Source organism: Acanthochromis polyacanthus, chromosome 21 (assembly GCF_021347895.1).
Source record: "Acanthochromis polyacanthus isolate Apoly-LR-REF ecotype Palm Island chromosome 21, KAUST_Apoly_ChrSc, whole genome shotgun sequence".
In the NCBI taxonomy this organism is placed as follows: Eukaryota; Metazoa; Chordata; class Actinopteri; family Pomacentridae; genus Acanthochromis; species Acanthochromis polyacanthus.
In genome coordinates, this window is record NC_067133.1 from 15,034,972 (window position 1) to 15,056,463 (window position 21,492).

A 21,492-nucleotide genomic window follows, 5' to 3' on the forward strand; every position below is an offset into this window, starting at 1 on the left:
CACCATTTCATCATGGATAATCACAGTTAATAACCCTTCTCATTAAGGAGACGAGAATCACGGGTCATTAATATTGTTAATATCTTCTCCCTTTCCTTCTCTTCTATCTCTCTTATTCCCCCTCTCTGCGTGCCAGAGGGAGTAGAAACAAAAGGATGACTAAAAAAGAGCTTAGCGTGACAGTGATTAACCGATCGGGGTAGATGGACTGTGATGAATCAAAGTTATCTCTCAAATCTTAATAACTGGAATTAGCCCCTGATTAGATGAGCTTTGGCTACAGCAGGGAGTACTCGGCATTTTCACTTCAAAGAATCCCGCCCATGTAAACCTGTCCCTCTTTTCAATGCGGAGCAAAGACAAAAAAAAAAAAGATTCAACGAGGCAAATAGGCCAGTGGAAACCAGAGCGATAGATGCAAATACAGAGGGAGTCATGAGAGAGCCAAGAGAATGAAGAGATAAGCGGCCATGTTACACCTGTTCTCCTCCCAGAATTCCGTTATTACCGTGCCTTCTTTCTCCGTTTATCTCTCCTTTTCAGTTTTCCCTCTTTTTCCGATATGCTTGGGGTCCAGTGGGAGGTGTCAGAGTCTCAGTGACAGGGTCATAATGAGAGTGGCACTCTCCTTCATTTGCATATGTTTGCCATTGTCACAGCGGTCAAGGAATGTCATGTCGAGATTCCTGCATGCTTAAGTAATGGCATTTTGTCCCCACGAGGAACTCTGGCCCCAGTATCATAACCCCCGCATGCGAAAAAAAAGAAAGAGGACTGAATTAACATGACAATCAGCTGATTCTAAAACAAATGTTGGCATTTTTATCCCCTGTTGGATCTCCAAAGACTCATCTGTAGTCTGAGGACCAGTACGCAGGCATGACGACAGTGTGGAACTGATTTATGGGTTTATATGACCAGAATGACAGAACATCCCACCATTCGGTTATCAGTTTTCATTTTATTCAGGTCTTTATCTTAGTGATCAATAGCAATCTCAAAGAAGTCGTTCAGTTTGGGAGGATTTTTAATGGAATATACGTCAATATCTCTTTGTTCTGACAACTTTGGAAGAAGAAAAAATCAGAGAGCAGAAGCAGATGAAAAAGTTCTCTGGTGTGTTTTTGATGAGGTCAAAGGAGCACGCTGTCTCCTCTCTCAAATAAATGAGTCTGAACACCGAACCGGATGCATCCCACAAGTTAATCCAAATTTTGACACCCAGTGTGGAGTAATTAGTCCCAGATGTAAATATCTGTTATGCAACAAAAGAGGCAACAGCACTGAAACAGACAATTATCTCCTCTTATGGTGTTGGCAAAACGCTATGAGTCTAACCATGTGTAACTGATGGCTTTTTCACGGGGCCTCTAGGCTTATTTGGTTGTGTTTCTGTTTTTTTATTTATTTATCTGCATCTTTTACCATGCAGCGCCTAAGCCCAGACAGCGCCGTGGCTGAGACAGACAGGTTCATTACATGTCACAGGAGTTCAAAGTGATCCTCCGTCTACTCTGTTTATTAAGTGGCGCTCCAGCGTCTCTGAGGTATAGTAACACTCGCAGTCGCACCGCTAAGAGCAGTCCCATCTCGGTACAAGCTCCGTGTGCGGTGCCTCCGCTGCAATGTAATGAAGAAATCAGCAAGGGATTGAGGAAAATGAACTCTCCTTCTAATACCTCCATCCGAGGCCGTGGAGCAAATAAGTGCTCCCAATAACGAGGAAAAATCACGTTAGAGGGGATGAAACATATGTGACACGTGAAAACGATTAAGCCTCTCAGAAGAGAGCGACAGAAACATGCACAAAATCTAAATTGACTTGGACGCAGAGCGAAGACACCGAGTGTTTATTTTCATGAATTGATTTTTCCACAAATGAGATGGAAAAATGGAAAGACGGGAGTTTGCAGGGGAGGAAATGTGAGACAAAACAATAACCCACTCCCCAGCCTATTTGAAATCAGAAACCTACTGTGGTGGTGAGGAAGACCGGGGGTATTTGGTAGTGGTGGGAGTGTGTTGTGAATCTGCATTAAATTGGGCTGCTTCTCCTCATCTCCCTGCTCTCTCTCTCGCGCTCGCTGTAATTGGTTGACTTGGGGGAGGGGAATAGCCGTTGCACCAAATATGGGCCTCATCATGAGAAAGTCTGCTGAAGGTGTTTTGTTTTTGTTGTTGTTGTTTACCTCTTCTTAGTTTCCCTTTTCTGTCTTACCTTGAATCCGCTGTGTGGCATGTGGTTGTAATTAACACATGCTGCAGCCTCTGGTGAGTGTTAACAGAGAGACTTGGAGTAAGATCATGTGGCTTGCCTAATTAAAATGGACCCGGCTAGACAGCCTTTATTTATGCGCCTTCAAGACAAAATGAATGCCAGTTGCCTGTGGAAATCATCTCAGGCCGTCTTTTCGCCTGCCTGCCTGGCTGTCTGTGTACGGGGCTACAATTAACCGAGCATCAGCAGCAGAGCCGGGGACAACAAGAGGCTTTCATGCAGCTGGCTGAAAAGCACTCAGTGTTTCGTTTGTGTTGCATCAACTGATTGCCGTGCGTTGGCCTCCGCTGAGCTGCATTACACTTTTCACAATAAACTCAGCTCGGGTTTGTGCTGTGACGGCCCTACGGGATTTGTCACAAGTTTGCCTCTGTCACTGTCAGCCGGTCATTAAAACCAAATGAGCATTGTTCTAGAGAGGAATGCTTGGTGCGCGAGCCTTTGGATGAGACGAGAACAATTTTTAGGCCCTGAAAAAGCTTAAGGTTCACTTTAAAAAATGTTATGTCATCTGTAATCTGACAAAGCAAGCTGCTTGTGTACGTTTTCCGTGAAGGAATGAGACAGCAGTGCTGTATGTTAAGTATTCACGCTGTTTGGATTATGCAAAAACACTGCAGAGCTGGTCATAAATCTATCTGAATTGCCTAATGTATAGAGTCAGGAGGAACATTTCTTGCTTCTTTAGACTATTAGTGTCATACAGTAGGAGGCATGTAAAGCAGAAAAGGCCTTTGCTGAAAAATGATTCAAGCTGCGTGTGACTGAGCTGAAGCCATAAAGCTGCCCACTCCATCACGGCTCCTATCGCCGAGATTGATCAGCCCGCTCCCATTTGAGTGATTTCCCTCCGGATTCAATGCAACGCAATTAGTCGCCTGCCGTATTTTGCCTTTGCGTTGCTCTTTGACCTTCCATTGCGCGTATGAGTCAGTACAGCACTCTGCCGTTATGAGTTCCTCCTAACAGCTCCTGTATTTGCACAGCCCATCTCCGCTTGGCCTCTCAACACCGTCCCTCCCAGCGCTACTAAAGAGGATCACGGATAGCTGGCGAGCGGCCAAGCTGTTGTACCTGCTGAGATGGAATATAGCCTTGACCATCCACACTGGGGTTAACAGTGAAAGTCTCTGTCTCTCTCAGAGCACTGTACGCTGGGAGTTTCTCTCAGACTGGCAGCCTCAGCAGTGGGCATTGCCACAAGGCCTTCCTGACCTCTTTGGCTCCTGATGCTGACTGTAAAAACAAAAACTCCACTCCCAAAGTGATCTCCTTAAGTAAGGGTTTCCAATCCAATTTTACACAAGGAGAGTGCTTAAGATTAGAGATAGTGTTTTTTATTGTGCTCTTCAGTAATAGGAGTAGAAGGGGTGAAAGGAGAGATGGAAGGAAAGAGGGAGAGAGGAATGGAAAGGAAAAGAGATCGATAAAGGCTGCTCTCTCCGGTTGCCTTTATTCTTCGTCGCCGTGCCCGTGGAGATGAGGTTTAGGCGGCTCATGGCTGCAGGCCATGCGAGGGGGGCATTAAAGTGTCGCAAAGGGACCTGCTCTTTTCTCATAAACAGGCCTGCAGGTAGAGAAACACTCACCAGGATCCCAATATAACAGCAACTCGTAGCAGCTCGTTCACAGCCATAATGAACAGCAATCTCTTTTCAGTGGAATGAGATATACTGTGTACCTGACTGGTTTGTCATGGAGGGCTTTTCATTACAGCGCTGCGGATGTTTGCCGGGGCTGACTCGCCCCAGTGAAAAGGGCGAGTGGTTGCACTGGGACGAGCACAACTCCCCTGATTTGCATGGACCTTTTTTCTTCTCCCAGTTCATTTCCAGTTGAATAACTCGTTTGTCACATACATCAGAGGAAGGCGAAGATCATACGAAAGCCAGTGTTACTTTGTGTTTCGCTAATGAGGCCTGTACTCTCCGCCTCCTTGCTTTTGCCTTGCTGCCCTTTGAAACAGCAGCGACATGGTGCTACAACACTTTAGTAGTTTTCTTTCTCTGATACCAAGCTCCAGGCTGTTATCCTGTTTGTGTGTCACTTGGCTCCGTCTCAGTCCTTTGCACTTGTTTAAGGCTCAAATAGCAGCAGACCTGACACAGATACACTGGCCTGTGTGCCCTGTGAGTATAACGATTCAGATTTTGACCTGAGCACAGAGGGACACTAGAAGGCAGATGACGCTTTAATAAGTTTAGTAGAACACGTCATGACTAATGCAGAACCGAGGCATGAGGAAGAAACAGAGCAGTAAACTGCATCATAGATTTCCCTAAAAACTTGGGAACTGTCAAATAAAACGCAGAGGATACAGTAAACAACGAACTAAAACTAGAAGCTCCCCTACAATGTGCTCAGCAGAAACAGTAGGCAGAATAAAGCGCTCAAATAAAAATGTCATGTTTTTAGGGAATTTTATTCCAGGAACAGAAGGATACAGAGAAAATAAGCTGAGAATACAGTCAACACCACCTGCTGATTAATGCTGCAGTCCAGCAACACAGTGTGTTTGTTTACATGCATTTTATCATGTTGTGTGCACATTTGAAGTATGACATTTATAACACAAAGAAACCATTTTATCCAGCTCTGTGCAGACATGATTCTAGTATTTTACAGTTTTCTGCGCAGGCCCCTTCAAATTGTAGGCACTCTGTCATTTTTGTTCCAACTTAGTTACCTAAACAGTTTAAGCCAAATGTAATTTGGTTTCTGGTTGGCAGGACGCTGCTTCATGCACCACTCTGCTGGATTGGCATTTAATTGTTATTAATGGAAGACAAGAACAACAATATTTTTATCTTTAATTTTCTTTTCAGCATGTACATCATTTTTCTTGCTTTATTGATCAGCTAATAGTAGATTAAGAGAGAACATCTGTTCACATGGCAGACCAAAACTAACGTCATGTCGGTGGAGGCAGCAGTGAGAAGATGAATATGATCGAGGAAGTTTAGTTTAACCCTCTAAGCCCCATGCAGCTTCTGGATCTTTATTGCTCTTGTCATATTTTCTATTCATTGTGGGCTTATTTTTCATTGCAGCATAAAGTACTAAACCCCTATGAAAAGAGCACAACCATGAATGGAAGTAGAGATAACTTAGATATGTGTTTTGTGTAGTATGATACAGTTAGAATGCCACATATCATCAAAAAGAGAAAACATTACAAAAAAAAAATGGAAATGTGGTCAGAATTTTACAAGGGCCCACAGATGTCACCAGAACTGGATAAAAGGAAACGTGAATAACTATACTATATATATTTTACAGGTTCTAATTTTCCATACTTGCCTCTTATGTCTGCTATGTACACAACCTGCAGTTCAGCCTAATTTGGGCAAAAAGCCTCTTAATTTTGTCATGTGTCGCAGCTGAATCCCTACTTGTGTTTCAATTGCGCAAAGGAGTGCAAATTTTTTTTTTTTTTTTTTTTTTTTGGGGGGGGGGGGGGGGTTCACAGATTGTTGTTAACAAAAGTATTATTTTTGGCTTTTTTGTGAGACACAGAATAAAATTATGTCACACATGAGTAAGTCATGGACCACTGAAAACGTAAAAACCCAACAATTTTTCAGATTTAGTAAATGGTGGAATTTTGGTGATATTTTTTAAAAGTAACAGGCCTTTCAAATCTACCAGAGGGGCTGGGAGTTTCAGCGGTTAAGTAATACATCCACAGCTGTTTGTAATACTATAGGACAGAATGTTACAACTCTGAGGATCAATGCAGCAATCGTTTTGTCTGTCTGGACAGTCACACCATATTCATTACATACAGTTCATACCACAAAGTCATATACGTTTGCGTGTATTGCATTAACCAAAGCAGTGCGTTGCAGGATGACATTGCAATTTATTGTGGTAATACCTTTTTTGCCGCATGACCCTGCATATTGCTGCAGCCTCCTGCATAAAGACGCCTCCTGTGCCAATGCAGAGATCTCACTGAGAAACTAATGAGAGGTCTGTGTTTTTTGACAGCCTAAGGTGCAACCACATCCTGGATTAAATCAAAGTAGCATAATGAGGTTTGTCCTGAAGTCTGAAACCTGGATGTATGATGATGTTCAGAACCTGAGCAGCAGTAAACACGCTCCTCTGTAAATTCTTAAAAAACACCGATCAGGACCATAGGCTGCAGTCTTGACAGTGACTAAATAAAAGACATAACTGAAGCTTTGATCTCTTTAATGACATGAGCAGTGTTTGATGTACAAACACAGCACCTTCTTGTTTCCGGGCTGCTGAGCTTTCTCTCCTTTCTCTCTCTCTCTGCTGGACTGTTGACGTGTTGACGGCTCGCGCAGGCCGGTTAAAAGGAGGACACGGGATCTGGTAGTACTTTCAGCTGTCATACTAGGAGGTGCATCTTTTTTTAGGTAACCAACCCCATTCTCCTTTAAAATGGGCGCTTAGAAGTTGAAAATTGCCAACATCAAGAGCTTCCTTGAATTAGGATGCCCCGCAATGCAAGTGTGTTATATAATGCCATGACTGGAGGGAGAGGAAAAGTAGAGCACAGGGGTAGAGATTAAAAACTTTCTGCATAAAAAGAGAGGAGGGAGGAAGAGATGAGCATAAAAGGGAAAGGAGGGAGCGGGGGGATTGAGGGAGAGACAGAGGAGATAGAAATATTGTATAATGAAAAGGAGAAGAGGGGGGATTAGGTCAGGCAGGAGTGAGGGTCCGGTCCTCCAGCAGGAGCAGCCTTGAGGCCTGGCAGGCTGCAGGACGCTGGTCAATCCTTCTAGTCTCTCAAGGCTTCTCTCTTTTTTCATTTAGATAATGGAGCATTTCCTTAATTGGCGGAGCACAGTTTAGGCCGAGGTTTGTTTGCCAACACGTCAGAGTAGAATTATTTCCACTACATTTACAGCATGGTGTTGCTCAGCTCTCTCATTAAAACCACAGCCTCCTCCTGCCCAGATAGAGCTTTCTTTGGAAATCCGCAGAAGGAGGCCAAACACCACAGCAGCGCAAAAGAAAAAAAAGCAGAATAAAATACATTTATCTACTATCTCACCATCCCCAGCCGGCTTGTAAAGGAAGAGACAGAAACTTCTCTGTTTACTGTTATTGTTTTTCTCCAATCATGAACCCTTACTTCTGGCTGCTATTGTGTGCCTTTCCCTCCTCCTCGCTTATCGTAAGAGTTATGCTTTGAGCTCGCATGATCTGTATCTTTAAATTTGATTGAGGGTATTTGCAGGGGGTGTTATTGGATTTCAGTGTTATTGTCTCACCTTTCCCTCTGTGTTTTTAATGTTGGGATGGATATTCGCTCCAGCAGCACTGATCTCACTGTTCTGCTCATTAGTCTGAATTCACAGAGCCTAGTGCTTTGCTACAATAAGGCATGCACTTCTGTAGTCCAGCCATTACAGAGTTTAACAATGTGCACCAGCCAGAAAAGTCCATTATTTCTGCAGCTCATCATCTCAAGCATCCACACGAGACAAAGGGTCTGTGAAACTGCTTCATTGCAAAGGGCCATCTATCACTTAAGTCAGTAGCAGAGACTAAAAAACATATGTGGTGCAGATACCACATACTGAGTGTTCTGGCAGCATATGGAAGAATCAGAGTTATACGAATAGGACTGGGGTTTAGCATTAAACTTTTTTTCTTTGTGAGTAATGTGGAAATGCGTCTCCATTGTGTACAAAGAGGTGGCATCATTCATTTACTCTCTGATGAGATATTTGCTGATTTAAACTAGAGATTTGCCAGTTTTATTTCGCGTAGATCCGTGTACGGCTGAAAATTAAAACTGAGTGGATTTTAGATTTCAAAGAGGTATTAAAAAAATGACAGAAAAACTCGAGTATCATTTTGGCACTTCACTTGATAGAAACAAAGGCAGGCAGTGTAAATGGAAGGAAAGTTTTTCAAAGCGAGGCGCAGGTTGCTGTTAAAAGTCTGAAAGTGGAGCTCGGAGATGGAGCAGCTGCTAGTTTAACAGACCTGTCATTGAAATCAAAGGCTCTAATCAAAATTTTATCAATTAATTGATCTTTCCTCTTGTGCTTTGCCACAAGTGCAGCTGCGATTCCCCCTGACTATTGCCCCTCCAACAGCAAGCCATGCTCTACAACATAAACTGTGTTCATTAGCGAAGATCAAGGATTCCTCTAATGTGAGCTGAGATGTGATATGATGGCTGTTTCCTCCTGACTTAGTTGGTTTGCAGGACAACTCTCCCCAGTTGCTTCCCTCTCACACCAGGGAACTTGCATGTCTTTCATGCTGTTTGTACAAGTCAAACAATGTACTTTAACTTGGATTTCAGGCACAGTTCTAATGCTTGCCTCCCTCTGTGTGTTTCTTGCAGGGTAACCAAGAGGCCACCAACCCCCCAGAAGCGATGGCCCAGCCGTACACCCCAGCCCAGTACCCACCTCCCCCACAGAATGGCATCCCCGCAGAGTTTGCGGCACCGCACCCGCTCCCGACACAGGACTACACCGGGCAGAGCCGGGTTCCTGAGCACGCAATGACCCTCTACACGCCCACACAGACGCACAGCGAGCCGGCCGGCACTGACAACAGCACGCCCACCATCACCGCCACCACGACCGCACCGGTCAGTGCCCTTCATCACCTGCAAACACTGTTCTCAACACGCTGTCAGCAAGTAAAATATATTCATATTACCATTTTTTATCCTTTATTTTTGAATGTATTTTTTAAATCAATATATAATTGCCAAATTGTGTTTCTTTCCTTTGTTAGCAGTAAAAAAAAATCCATGTGACTTGTGGCTATGGTGAAACTATTTTTTTTCCAACTTGTTTCCTCTTCCTGATTTTTCTTTTACTAGGCAGTTAGCAGATTTATTTATTTTATTATTATTATTAAGGTTGAGAGCTCTGCCGTCTTAATGTATGTGCCATCAAGAATATCTCATCGTGGTGTTCAGAAATACAGATTTGCAAATTCATCCCAAATCCAACTCACTTACATTCAGCAGTAAATGCATTTTAGCAGTTACAAATCTAGTGTAATTCTATCATTTGACCTTTAATTATACCTCACATGAACACTCATTTGTATAATTATACATGCTCTTAACCAATGTATGTAAACAGATTATTTATTAAAGGACTTTAGAAAATTATCTTATGCACAATTTAACATGCAAATGTGGCCCATCTGCATTAATGTAATATATTTACGTTTTTAATTGTCTTTGTTAACTAACATTTTGTAGCTGAATTACATTTACATAAGGTGCGTTTGGATATTTTGTAGTTACATAAGTGGTGTTGTGATGGAAATACAAATACCAGTCATTTTTTTTTTCCTATCTTTTTTTCACTCTTTAATTTGGATGTTGTCTGCGTCACAAACACAAAAAAAATGACCTTTTTTTATACCAGGTGAGGGTTAAAAGTCCGAGTCAGTCAAGAGCGAGAGTTACAGTGTTGCACATTCATGAGCAGCAGCAGACTTTGATGTCCAGGCCAAGTTCAGCGCTTGATGATGGAGGTGAATCTGACTGAAAATGTGCTCTTAAAAAATGAAAGTGCATATCTGAAGAACCGTTTGGGGCTCCCTCAAAAAACACGTCAACCTGAGCTGTTTTATTTATTTGCGTGAAGGAGATTTGACATGCTGTAGACATGAATGATTCAAGCTCTCTGAAAGGCGGACACGCCCTTCCCTCCTCCCTCATCGTTTTGGTCTCAGTTAAAGGAGCAAAAAGAGAGATGCACTTCTCTCCATGAGCCAAAAGTAGCTGCTGCTCAGTCAAATCATCTCATTATCTGTAACTACACTCAACGATTTTCCTTTAAGCATAAGACATCATCATCTTCTGTGCCGGGACATGATAGAATTCCTGTTTTCATTCCTTTTTCACCTCAGCATTAGAGTGCATGTGTTTGAAGTGCTGGCACTCTTGGTGGAAAACAAACCTCTGGCAAAGGCTTGTAAGTGAGCGAAATTCTAAATTATATATAATTATACATTTCATTCTTATGTACTGATACGCTTACATAAAATTCCTTGACCTGGGATTTACCTTTACAAGAAGGTAGATACAGATAAAAGGGAGAACGACTTAGCTTCAAACTTTGATTCACGTCTGAAAAGGTGGATAATACTGGCGGAGATGGGGAAAAAAGACCTTCAGCATGAAAACACCTGCTGCGAGAGGTCACGGCAAGGCCACGGCCCTCCCGAGAGAAATCCGGGTCACTCATAAAGAACATTGTTTAATAACTCCATTTTTCTAGCCTCACGATTACTGGACAGCCATGAATATTTGGCAGCAGAAAAATGCTTATATGGCACAAGCAGCGCAATAGCAGTGGATGGCGTATTATCATCGGGCTGTAATGTAGCAATGTTTGATTTGAAGATTTGTGTGACGCTCTCCAACCGCTCCATGGTTATGTGCTGCACTTACAGTAATGGCTGACACAAGAGAGTTTAAAGTGAGGAGAGACTTGGCAGGAGGTTCAGTCTCCTCCTCCTCCTTCCTCCCCCTCCGACACTGTACACCACTCCTCCACTACCCTATCTCTCCCTGTCTCCCCTCTCTCTCTCTCTCTCTCTCTCTCTCTCTCTCTCCATTTCGCATTTGATTTCATTTCATCTGCTCACCCGCTGTGAAGAAAGCCCAGAGATGGTGGCCATGGAGAGATGAGAGCTCGCCTTGCTTTTCCTTCATGCTCTTCCCCTTCTCGCTGCTGTCCTCGCTTTTCCTCCATCTTCATTCTGTGCATCCCCCCTGTTCTCCCCCACTTTCACCCATCTTTTTCTCAGGGAGGACAGAGGGATGAGATTAGTGGGGTGTAAACAGAGAGTCTAATCCTCGGGGGCCGCTGGTGTAGTGTCGCCCACCGCTGTGTTCCCCAGCTTTAATGACAGACCCAGCCTGTTTGCTCTGGGTGCCACAGACGGGCCCGGGTGCCTTTGATTAGGGCACCCTGCAGAAACACAGATTGAGGGAGCAGATCAGCTACTCACTGTGAATCTCCCCCTCCTCGTCCTCCTTCCCTTGGCTCGACTCTGCTGCGCTCAGCTTCTCTACCCCACGACGACGCTTTACTCTGCACATCTTCTCGACTTAAAGACTTAAAAAGAGTCAAGAGAGTGAAAATTCAGTGAAACGTATGGATTCTGAGTGAATTCCCCGCTGAGAACGGAGAAAGAGTGTGTGTTTTAATAAGGCTTGGGGACTCTCATCGCTTCTCCTCTTTGTTTCCGTCTGTGTCTACCAGTCCCTTCTCTGTACTGGGAAGGTGGCGTTGTCCAGAGCCAGACCTCTGGGACCTCACTCTGTGCCATGTTCAAACAAGCTGACTTGAAAGCAGGCGACTTGAGGAAGAGAGGCAGCCCCCAACTTTTCTCCAAATCCTTAGAGATGAGGGTAGCAGAGGGCTGCCAGAGAGCTCGGCTAGAGAAAAAAAAAAACTGAGCTCGTTATCTGGCTCAGTTCAAATAGTCTGAGGTTTGGTTGAATTTCATGAGTAATCATTCTCTTTTCAGATAACAAATTAAGGCAGTGGCGTTAGGGCAGCACTCAATTCCAGATTTTTCACAGCCCGTGTCAGCGGCATGAAGACTTTCCAAAGGGTATTCTGGGGGACTGTGATAACATAGACACACACACACACACACACACACACACACACACATATGAACACACAAGGGCATGCAGAAAACATGGGCGAGCACATGCAAACATTCATGCATACACACGCACACTCTTTCTCATCTCTCATGAGCTGCGTTTAAGGGATTGAGACACCACCAGGGTGTAGCTTTCAGAGACGGTGCTGATGGCAGCATGTAGGCCACTATTAAAAGGGGATGACTGTGTTATCTTTGAGAGGGAGGAGTCGCCGATTTCCCTCCACTGTGTATCCCCTTTTCAAAGATATCCTTAATATTCCGGAACACAAAAACTCTCCTGGAACATTTAGAAGCTAAACCTGGTGTTATTGTATAGTTTTATTACAGCCAACTAATGACTGAGTCTCATGAAAAGTCCAACACTAAAAATATAAAACTTTCCAACTTTCCCACTCTGTGTAATCGCATTGAAAATGTAGATGTTTTTTTTTTTTTTTAAATACAGCTCATAAATATATAGTTTGACGTTTTAAAAAGGCTTGGTAATTTCTTGACACAGCTGGATGCTGGAGTTTTTAGCAATCAGTAGAAAACTGCATTTTTTGGGGACTATTTTCAGCTGCGCATTAATGCACATTTGGTACTCTAGTGAGAATTTCCAGCTACTGTGCATCTGTCCTTGATAGTGAAGAAACATGTCACCCAGTGCAACAATGTGGTTCTTGGTTTACTTTTAATAGTTTTCAAACAACAATAGAGCTGTTATTGCACAGGGAAAGTAAGATATATCAGGTTTGGATACACACACAAAACTTGTTAGAATTAGTTCTTTGTTTCTTTGGACAGAAAAAAAAAAGATACAATAGGATATGAAGCAAACAAGCACTTCATTGTTGCAGTTGGGGCACAAACCCTGCAGAATAGTTGCTTAATTTTCCCAAAAGTGACCCAGAATCTGAAGTTTAGGCTCAGCTGAGAGTTGTAGCTGTCTCCCGACTGGAACCTGTGAGTTTTTAATATCAAAGTTGCAGATATTTTCAAATACAGTGGGATTGATGATTCAGAGAGGAGAGTTCCATGCCCATTGTGCTTTATTGGTGCTTCAAGTGCCTAACATTGTCTATGCAGAAAATGAATGGGACTTGCCGCCGCCTGAATGCTCAAAATAGCTCCCGTACCTTTAGCTACTTTATATGAATCAGGGAGATGAGGAGGGGGCAGACCCTGCACTCCACACTCACTCGCTACTCTCTCAGGTGATGGAGAGGTTATATTTACAGCTTCTTTTCGAAAAAGAAAACAAACAGCGGAGGACCGGAAGAGGAAAATAATGAATTAAAGCTCAGGCATTATAATTCTTGTGAGGGAAGACTCCGAAACCCCCCACCCCCCACCCCAACTCCTATTTAATCGGATGTAATCTACCTGCTTGGCAGCATTCCAATCAGATAGTTTCAATTATGCTCTTGTAATGCCACTCTGCGAGGAGGGGGAAAGTGCTGAGCAGAGCACTTTGCAGGCGATTTGCAAATAACAGCAAGGGAGTCTTTTAGAGAAATGACTGAACAGGAAGCCGGAGAGTTGCTGGAGTTGACAGCTCTCTCACTCTTAGGTTTGCTGGCTTTGGCGGCAATGGCGTGTTTTGCATCCCACCTCCTTCCCATGACAGCAGCTGTCGGGACAGTAAAGTGCCACTGAAGGTGGCCTCCTATGGTAATACGGAGGTAATTATTTTCCACTGCTGCACCACCATCTCGCAACCAGGCAGGCAGGTTGGAGCCTCGGGAGCAGTGCGCAGAGGCAGTCGTCCCCGGATCTCGGTGACACTCAGAAGTTATTGAGTCAGTAGTATGCAGTCTGCGGTGCTTGGGAGTCAGTAATTCAGTATTTGTGTTCTCCATATGTGTATTTGCCCCCAATGTCAGCGTGCTGCTGGCCTGTCTGAGAGCCGAGTGAAAGTTAATCTGGATGTCTGCAAACACGCGACTGCGCCTGCCGTGATAAAAAGCCAGACAGACAGAGCTGGAGGACAGTGGTGCTCAGTAGTCTGGCAACATACGCTAAAGGTCGATAGTGTCATGTGTGACCGATGAAACAGATTGACCCGCGGGGCTCTGGTACCTTGTCACCCTCCACGGTCCCAGCATCTGTCTGCAATGTGTCACCCCCAGGGCCCAACATGGCTACTCAGGCTATTAACCTCCAGCGCGCGAGGACACAGTAGAGTTAAGACCCCTCTGCCCGTCTCTCTCTGTCACAAATCCACTCCTTACCAGCCGGCTGGCCGCCCAGCTTAGTGCATTTTCCGGCTCCTGTGTCCTTTACCACTTGTTAACCTCTGGTCTGGACACCGTCAAGCCCAGGCGAGACTTAGGAAGCTGCCACCAACGTGCCCTACCTGGATGACTGCAGGGGAGACAAAGTGGGACCTTGAATCAAACAACTGTCACTGTTAACAATGTATGCCACCATCTCGGAATGGGCCATAAAAACCAAATAAATGACGGCCATTACAGTGGAGATTGTGATTATGATAATGAGAATAATAAAGGCGATCATCATTACGATCATGATGATAATGATAATACTGTGATGATGAATTATAATGAATAAATCCCTACCCCATTTCCTAAATGGTGGGAAATGTATCACTAAGAGAGGCCTGCAGCCATGTGACAGCCTCGGAGCAGGGTGAGGGTTATCACCGAGCTAGTGTGTGTGTCATTTGAACCGTTTGTACTCCAGCAACAACCTACTCTCTTTTCACGTCTGTATCAGTACAAGATTGTGCCTGTGTATGTGACTTCTCAGCTGGTGTATAGCGTGTTTGCCATGCTCAGAGAGCACTTCCCAGGAGACCTTACAGTTTACATATCACATTCAAACAGCTTTTGTGCTCAATATCTGCCACTTTCACTCTCTCATTTCTCATCTTCCCCTCCTCTCTCTGTGTTTCTTTATTTAGTTTCTTCCCAGAGTCACCCACACTGAATCAAAGCTCATTTTTGTTCATTTTATTCAACTGCTTGCCATTGCGAAACAGAGACTGTCCCCTATCAGAGAAACCACAGCATTTGTTTTTGTTAAAATGCCCAAAACAAACTTTATCTTTTTCTGATGAGTGACCTCTTGTGGTTATGGGAGTAATTACTGTGTTCTCTCGGAGGCAAATGTGGAAGCTGTGCAGTGCTGTTGAACAGATTTGGAAAACCTCTGAGGAAATCCGGGGGATGCTTTGCTGTTCATTTCCTGTCACCCACCATCAGTCAGCATTGGTCTCTTTAAACCATGACTGGCTTTTTCATAGTTCAAGTATCTGCCTACCAAGATCTATAAAACTCTCTAATTAACAGAGAGCATCTTGTTTTTATTTTTAATCTCTTTAAGACTACATGTCAAATGCTAATTTGTGGTTTTTAGAGCTGAAACTGTTTGGGCAGAGCTTGTTTATTGATCTGCCCAGTACATGTGAGCACTATTCCCAGCTTTATAGTTGTCAAATATGTATGGTGTGTAATTACAGCTTTTAGTATATGTCTTAGAGACAGTGGTGCCATACCTGGCAACCTTACTGGGACAAGACTGCAGAAAGTCACTGCTTCCAACTGCCAGTACATAACTCCACTTACACTAAAGCTGCAAATTGTTGTTTTTTATATCGGTGTTTGTGAACAGAATAAAAAACGAGATACATATTAACTATTGAGCAGTAGAGGTGTTGGTAGCATGGTGGAGATATTTATACTACACCATTTGCTGAATTATTCTACACACTTGAGAAAAAAAGGAGCAGAGTTAGAGGTTTTTGGTCCACTTTTCATACACGTATTTAGAGAATACAAACAAGCCAAGCTGGTCTCCAAAGCAGCTAAACATTCTCACAAAATGCCTCAACTTAAATGCAATTCTTTACCCTTTCCAGTATACATCATACGTAGACCCACCAATGCATCACAATCCCCTAAATTCGCCTCTCGTGTTCAGGAGCTACATGCTGTTTTCATCAAAACCTCATACAGTCTCTGTTCAGCCTGCCATGTGTCCTTGTAGCATCTTCTGAGCAGGTGAAATGACACATATGGGGCTTACAAATCTTGTTGAAGCTGTCTTGGACATTTCACACATGGTCCTTCCTCACATACTATGATTTTCACCCTTCTAAATATTTACGATTATTACATTTAACTTATGTGATGATATAAACATATGTAAACACATGGTTTAAATTACCCCAATGGTTATGCATTTGAGTATATTTTTCCAACAGTCCACACATATTTTTAAACTTTGGACAGAGTCAGGCTGGTTGTTACGTCCTGCATTCAGTTTTAATGCTAAGCTAATTTTCTTTTGGCTCTTCCTTCATATTTAATGCTCATTTACACATATTGTTTTTATATACATATATAACTCTCTGTAAGAAGCAAATAATCCTTTTTCCAAATGGTTGACTATTTATTTCACTAATGAGGTTTAGCTTCTTAAACTTCACCAAACTGTAACCACAGAGGCAACATGTCAGAAAATAGTTTCAAGTTGCATAAAATATATTTTCATATTTTCAAGAGTCACAATCTCCTATGGCAAATATGTGCAGACAGACTTATTCCACAATAGCATATGAAAAGATAAACTGTGCAGTTGTCCAGTGAGGTTTTGTCCACAGAAAATAAAACTGCCACAAAAATGAGGTCCATCTGAACAGACAAGCCACCAGCACCTTCTGTGAAATTCATCACTGCTGTCACAGAGAGAAAGAAGTGGAATTAGTCATTGACATCAGACATGTCATTTGTATAGAAATGTCAGCATAGCATTCGCATAATGATGGAAACAACAACGCTGAGGGCTTTGGGCCTCGCACTCTGATGGCTGTGTGCAAACGTCACCAATAATGTGTCTTTAGTCTAGACATGTCAGGGCTCTGTGGGATCTATATTCACGCCTTTTTGTCAGCACCTTCAATCTTCCCTGTTGCTCAAGAGCTAAGTGCAAGAGATTAATAAGTGGATTTGTTATGCACAACCTCAGGTTTGACACTATAAGTCATCGGCTGTTTATCGCTTTGGCTTTCTCGCCAGATTGAAAAATGGCAGCCGCTGAGTAAGTTAGTCAGCCAGGCCTCCTACCCCACCCTGCACCCTGCCACCCTACTTTTTCCACCCCCCTCCTCCTCCACCCCCGTCCTCCTCCACATACTTTAGGACCAGGAGGTACAGTATTCTGTAGCAGCTAATGAGCAGCTTGTGTCTTTTCTCTGTTTGTTTCCCTCTGGCAGACAGATGATGTGACGCAAACAGAGGGCTCTCAGCAGCTCCAGCTCCAACACTCAGACTCTTCAGAGAAGCAGCAGCCCAAAAGGTTACATGTCTCCAACATTCCCTTCCGCTTCCGGGACCCTGACCTAAGGCAAATGTTTGGGGTGAGTACCCAGAAGGAATACTCCAGTTTATTATTTTTGTAGGTTTGCTACTCGACTATGAAACCACTGCACTCGCTAAGTTAATCTGCTACAGCAAAACCTGGAACACAAACACTCAAATGACCAGAAATGCAGTAAACAAAACAGCAGTTTACGTATTATCTAAAGATCATTAAAAGCACTTTATTTGGATGTAAAACAGAAAGTTGGCACACCCAGAATGTTAAATGGTATTAATCCTCATTGCAGTGTTTTATAGTCAAGGGGCCCAACCTCGCCTCAAACAAAGAGCACCTCCACTAATGTCAGAAGAAATTATTACATCTTTATGAAATGGAATATTTGGCTTATTAAGCTTCAGGGAAAACAAGCTAAATTACACAGCCACGGCTGCTTATTTAATGAGTGAAGCCAGTGCTTAAACTGTCATCTAGTTAATGCATTGATTAGTACATTGTCGGGGGTGTTGGTGGAAGAGTGCCTTCTGAGTTTTTACAAGTAATAATCAGTCACAATCAGGTAGAGAACTCGCTGCTGGACTGCAGGTTGAACACTGGACAGAAGTTTGTTGAGCTATGGAACCATGTGCGATAATGATTTCACTGCTCAGCTCTACTAAAGAGGCTCCGTTTGCCCTGTCAGATGTCTTTTTAGTTTCCATGTCTGTTTTTGCAACAAAAATGATGGTTAAAAAAAAAATAAATTAACTTCTTCTATTTTGTTAAATAGCTTTATTCTCATTGCGGAAAAAAAAAACCTTAAGTAGCTTCCACAGCACTGCCAGTCAGGACTGAGCAGATCATTTTTTACAGGTTGCCCATACAGAGTGGTCAGCACACAATGGGTCTTCAACAGAAATTCTCTCTTTCTCTCTCTCTGCCTCTTGGCCAATTAATGAGGCAATATATAGTTCAACAGCTCACCCTTGTGTCTCACAAAAGCCTCAATAAGAATTGAACCAAACACCCCCAATTCAATAACGATAATGGATCTGAATGGAGACGATTGCCAAAAATGTACTTTAAATGTTATGCGCTAATTGGACTATTAGAACCCAGAGGCGTTAATTCGCGTTGTTATGAAGACAACATCCAGCTGATGATATTAATTACTTGAGAGCCCTAGCTGTGGCTTTATAAATTGCAGACAACATGGCTGCTCGCTCTCTCCTTCCCTCTCTCTCTCTGTCTCTCTCTCTCTCTCTCTCTCTCTGAATGTTGGCTTTATTGTTCCCAGCTCCAGCGCAGGTCGTGTGGAATCCAAATCACCTCAGTAATTAGCTCGGAGGCTTTGTGTAGCTGGTTGGTGCATGCAGATATATGATACAAAATTGATCGCAGCCCACTCAGTCCCCCTCAATCACCGCGGCCTCATCCACATGTTACCCGTTCCTTCTTGTTAAGCGCAACCTCCTCTGCTGGTTGGAATAGTGGAGGATTGAGGGATTGATTGTCTTGGGTAGGAGCTTGGCAAGGAGATAGCTGGTCTGCTCCACCCTCTGACATGGCCTCCACAATGGGCCTTTGTGTGATCAGTGCGTGCAAAGCCTCATCCCTCTAGCTCTAATGGCTTCTGGAGCGCCACCGGCTCAATACACCATTACTGTTACGCATGAGTGAAACCCACAGACATGCAGGCGGGAAGACAGAGGAGGAAAAGAGTGGAGGTGCTGCACAGTTTGCTAGAGAAGGCCTCCGCCACAGAGCAGAGCCCCGCCAGGAGCTCCATCTGCTCCCACGGACGAACCTTCTACTGCCGTTTTAACAACAGTAGACAGCCAGCACCCTAAAACAAGTAGGGAGGGCCCGAGATTCACCCTGCACACCACAGGGTTAAGGGTGCTGAGAAGCTTGTGAGCTTTTAACGAGGCGCTGAATGAAGGCCTCATTAGGGCAACCACAGCGGACGTTAATCAGTAATTAGAAACTGTGATCTTTGAGAGCTAGTAAGTGTGAGGGGAAATGAAAACACTCCAAGTGTGAGCGAGCTCTGTGCAGCGCCCATGCTGCGCTGCTTGAGGGTGCCCTCGTTTATGTGACTGGCTTCTTCAGCAATGCTTCTCTCAGTGCACGTAAGGGCTCTCACAGCATTCCCCGGAGCAATCAGGACCTCTGCCCTCCCTCCCTACCCCCTCTTCCCCCATACCCCCTCAATCCTACTGTCGCACTGACAGCTGCTCCTGAACATGCTCTACACTTCCACTCTGTTTGAATACACAGGGCACTGTGGCGTAATTATAGGTTTCTGAGGAGCTTAAAGATATTCAGGCTAATCAAAGGTGGAGGCTCAAGGGCCTCAATCTTGTTTGTTGCCTCCACACTCGGAAGCTTAAGGCCTTGAATATATGGTCTGTCATCATTTTATTCAGGAAAAAAAGCAAACAAGTACCAGCGTGTTTACAATTTTTAGCTCTTTAACTGCAAATCATGTCTACTTTGCTTTTTTATGGGTCGTTTTTATATGCATGCTATTCAGTTTTAAATATCTGAGTGTATTTTTCCAGTGTATGGTATTCCAGGCAGCCACTGGTTTCTGCCCATTTTGGTGTAAATACTACCCACTTAAACACACGAGTTGTGTAATCCATTTTCTATTTCGCCATAATGTATTTTAAGTGCAGATTAAAAATGATTTCGGGATTCTGCACAGCATTACTTAGGAATGATAATATAATGGAAGCCATATGGAAATAAAAGTAAATGGAAACCAAAGAAAAACAGTCAAATGTCTTAAATGCTGCTGCATGGTTTTGCAGAATGTTAAATTAAACATAAAGTGTGCTTGATAAATTGGATAAAACACACAAAACCACTCATCTGGTCGTTTAACTTGGAGAAGCTTCTGTGTTTATTTTCCCGCTGATATTGAATTGTGTTTATAATCTATGGATGGATGTAGCTGCAGCCTCTCGGATGACGTCAGCCTCTCCACTGTCCTCCCTCTGGAGACTCCTCCCATTGAAGCTATTGTTTATCGGTGCTGCTGATGCAGCTGTTTCTGTGTGCGAGTGTGTGTGAGTGGGTGGGTGGGTGGGTGGGGAAAGAAGTGCATGAGATCACTGGCGAGCAGCGAGCAGTCCCCAGCGCCATGTGGAAATCCACAAAGACGACTTCCTCTGAAACTAATTAATCGACGCCACAAGCCCATTACGCTCGGTTAAAACAATTAGCATCTGCACGTTGCGTGGGGGAAGCATTGTCTTCTCAGGCGAGAAAGGGGCATCACGCTGGGATATAAATGCCTGCGTGTGTGATCGAGCCAACAGTCCCCATTCGAATCAATGGAGCTGAGCGCCATATGAGGCAGATGTGTGGATAGGATCTATGGAATCTCATTTCAGGAAATGCAGATATATAGAGGATAAGATGCACCCCGCTTAAACAGAGGTTTTAAATAAACGAGCCAGTTCTGTAACTTGGTGTGGTGAGGCTGCTGCATTACCCTTTGAAGTGGGAGGAAACATATGTTTTTCCGCTAACCCATAAACCTCAGCTCCTCAAGCCCACTCCACTCACTCCAGCCAGATAATAGCCAGCTCCTCCTAACCCCTATTAGAGGCTCAGTCAAACGATCCATCCATTCCCATTGAGTGTCGACCACATGGAAGGCCCATTTCTTCCCTGTTGTGCTGAAATGAAGGCGACGCGGACCGCTTGACAGGGTAATTACTTTTAATGAAATAATACGGCCATTGTAGACAGCAATTAAAAGTCGCTCTCACTCCACTCATTAGAGGAACTTACAGTTTACTTTCATTCCTCTGTTTTCTAATGATCCAAAGGCAGCCCTGTTAAATCGAAAGGCTGGAGCATGTTAACCCCTGGGGACTGGCCCTTAGGTCCTGTTGACTGTGAGAGAACACAAACAAAGAGAGGAAGAGAGAATAAAGAACAGAAGGGAGATATGTGTACGAAAAGAATAGAAAGGGTAGAGTCAGATGTGGTCCACTAAACTCTCCACCAGACTTGAAGAAGTGAGTTTTCCTCAGGTGATCGTGGAGGTGAACGGGGTCCCATATCTCAAGACAACATCAAAATATCATCTGACGCGTCTTCTTTTCTGATTGTGTTCAAAGACGCAAGCAAACAAACATCAGAAATGCCATAATGTAATCAAAGATCAAGTAGTTTTACAAATACTGTGATCTCATTTCATATAGTACTGATAGAAATACAGAGAGGCATTAAAGCAGCAGCTCTGG

The 21,492-nt window shown here is 43.7% G+C and overlaps 1 protein-coding gene across 10 annotated transcripts in view; it reads left to right on the forward strand.

The window, feature by feature from the left end:
- LOC110948477 (RNA binding protein fox-1 homolog 3-like) overlaps window positions 1-21,492 on the forward strand; it is a 550,111-nt gene that overhangs the window by 494,346 nt on the left and 34,273 nt on the right. For 8 of the 10 annotated variants that reach the window (XM_051941123.1, XM_051941117.1, XM_051941119.1 and 5 more), the window contains 2 exons: window positions 8,619-8,921; window positions 17,148-17,291. In XM_051941123.1, coding sequence (XP_051797083.1) covers window positions 8,619-8,921; window positions 17,148-17,291 — 447 coding nt within the window. The remainder of the gene's footprint in view (window positions 1-8,618; window positions 8,922-17,147; window positions 17,292-21,492) is intronic. The other 2 variants (XM_022190017.2, XM_022190019.2) reach the window with 1 other exon arrangement.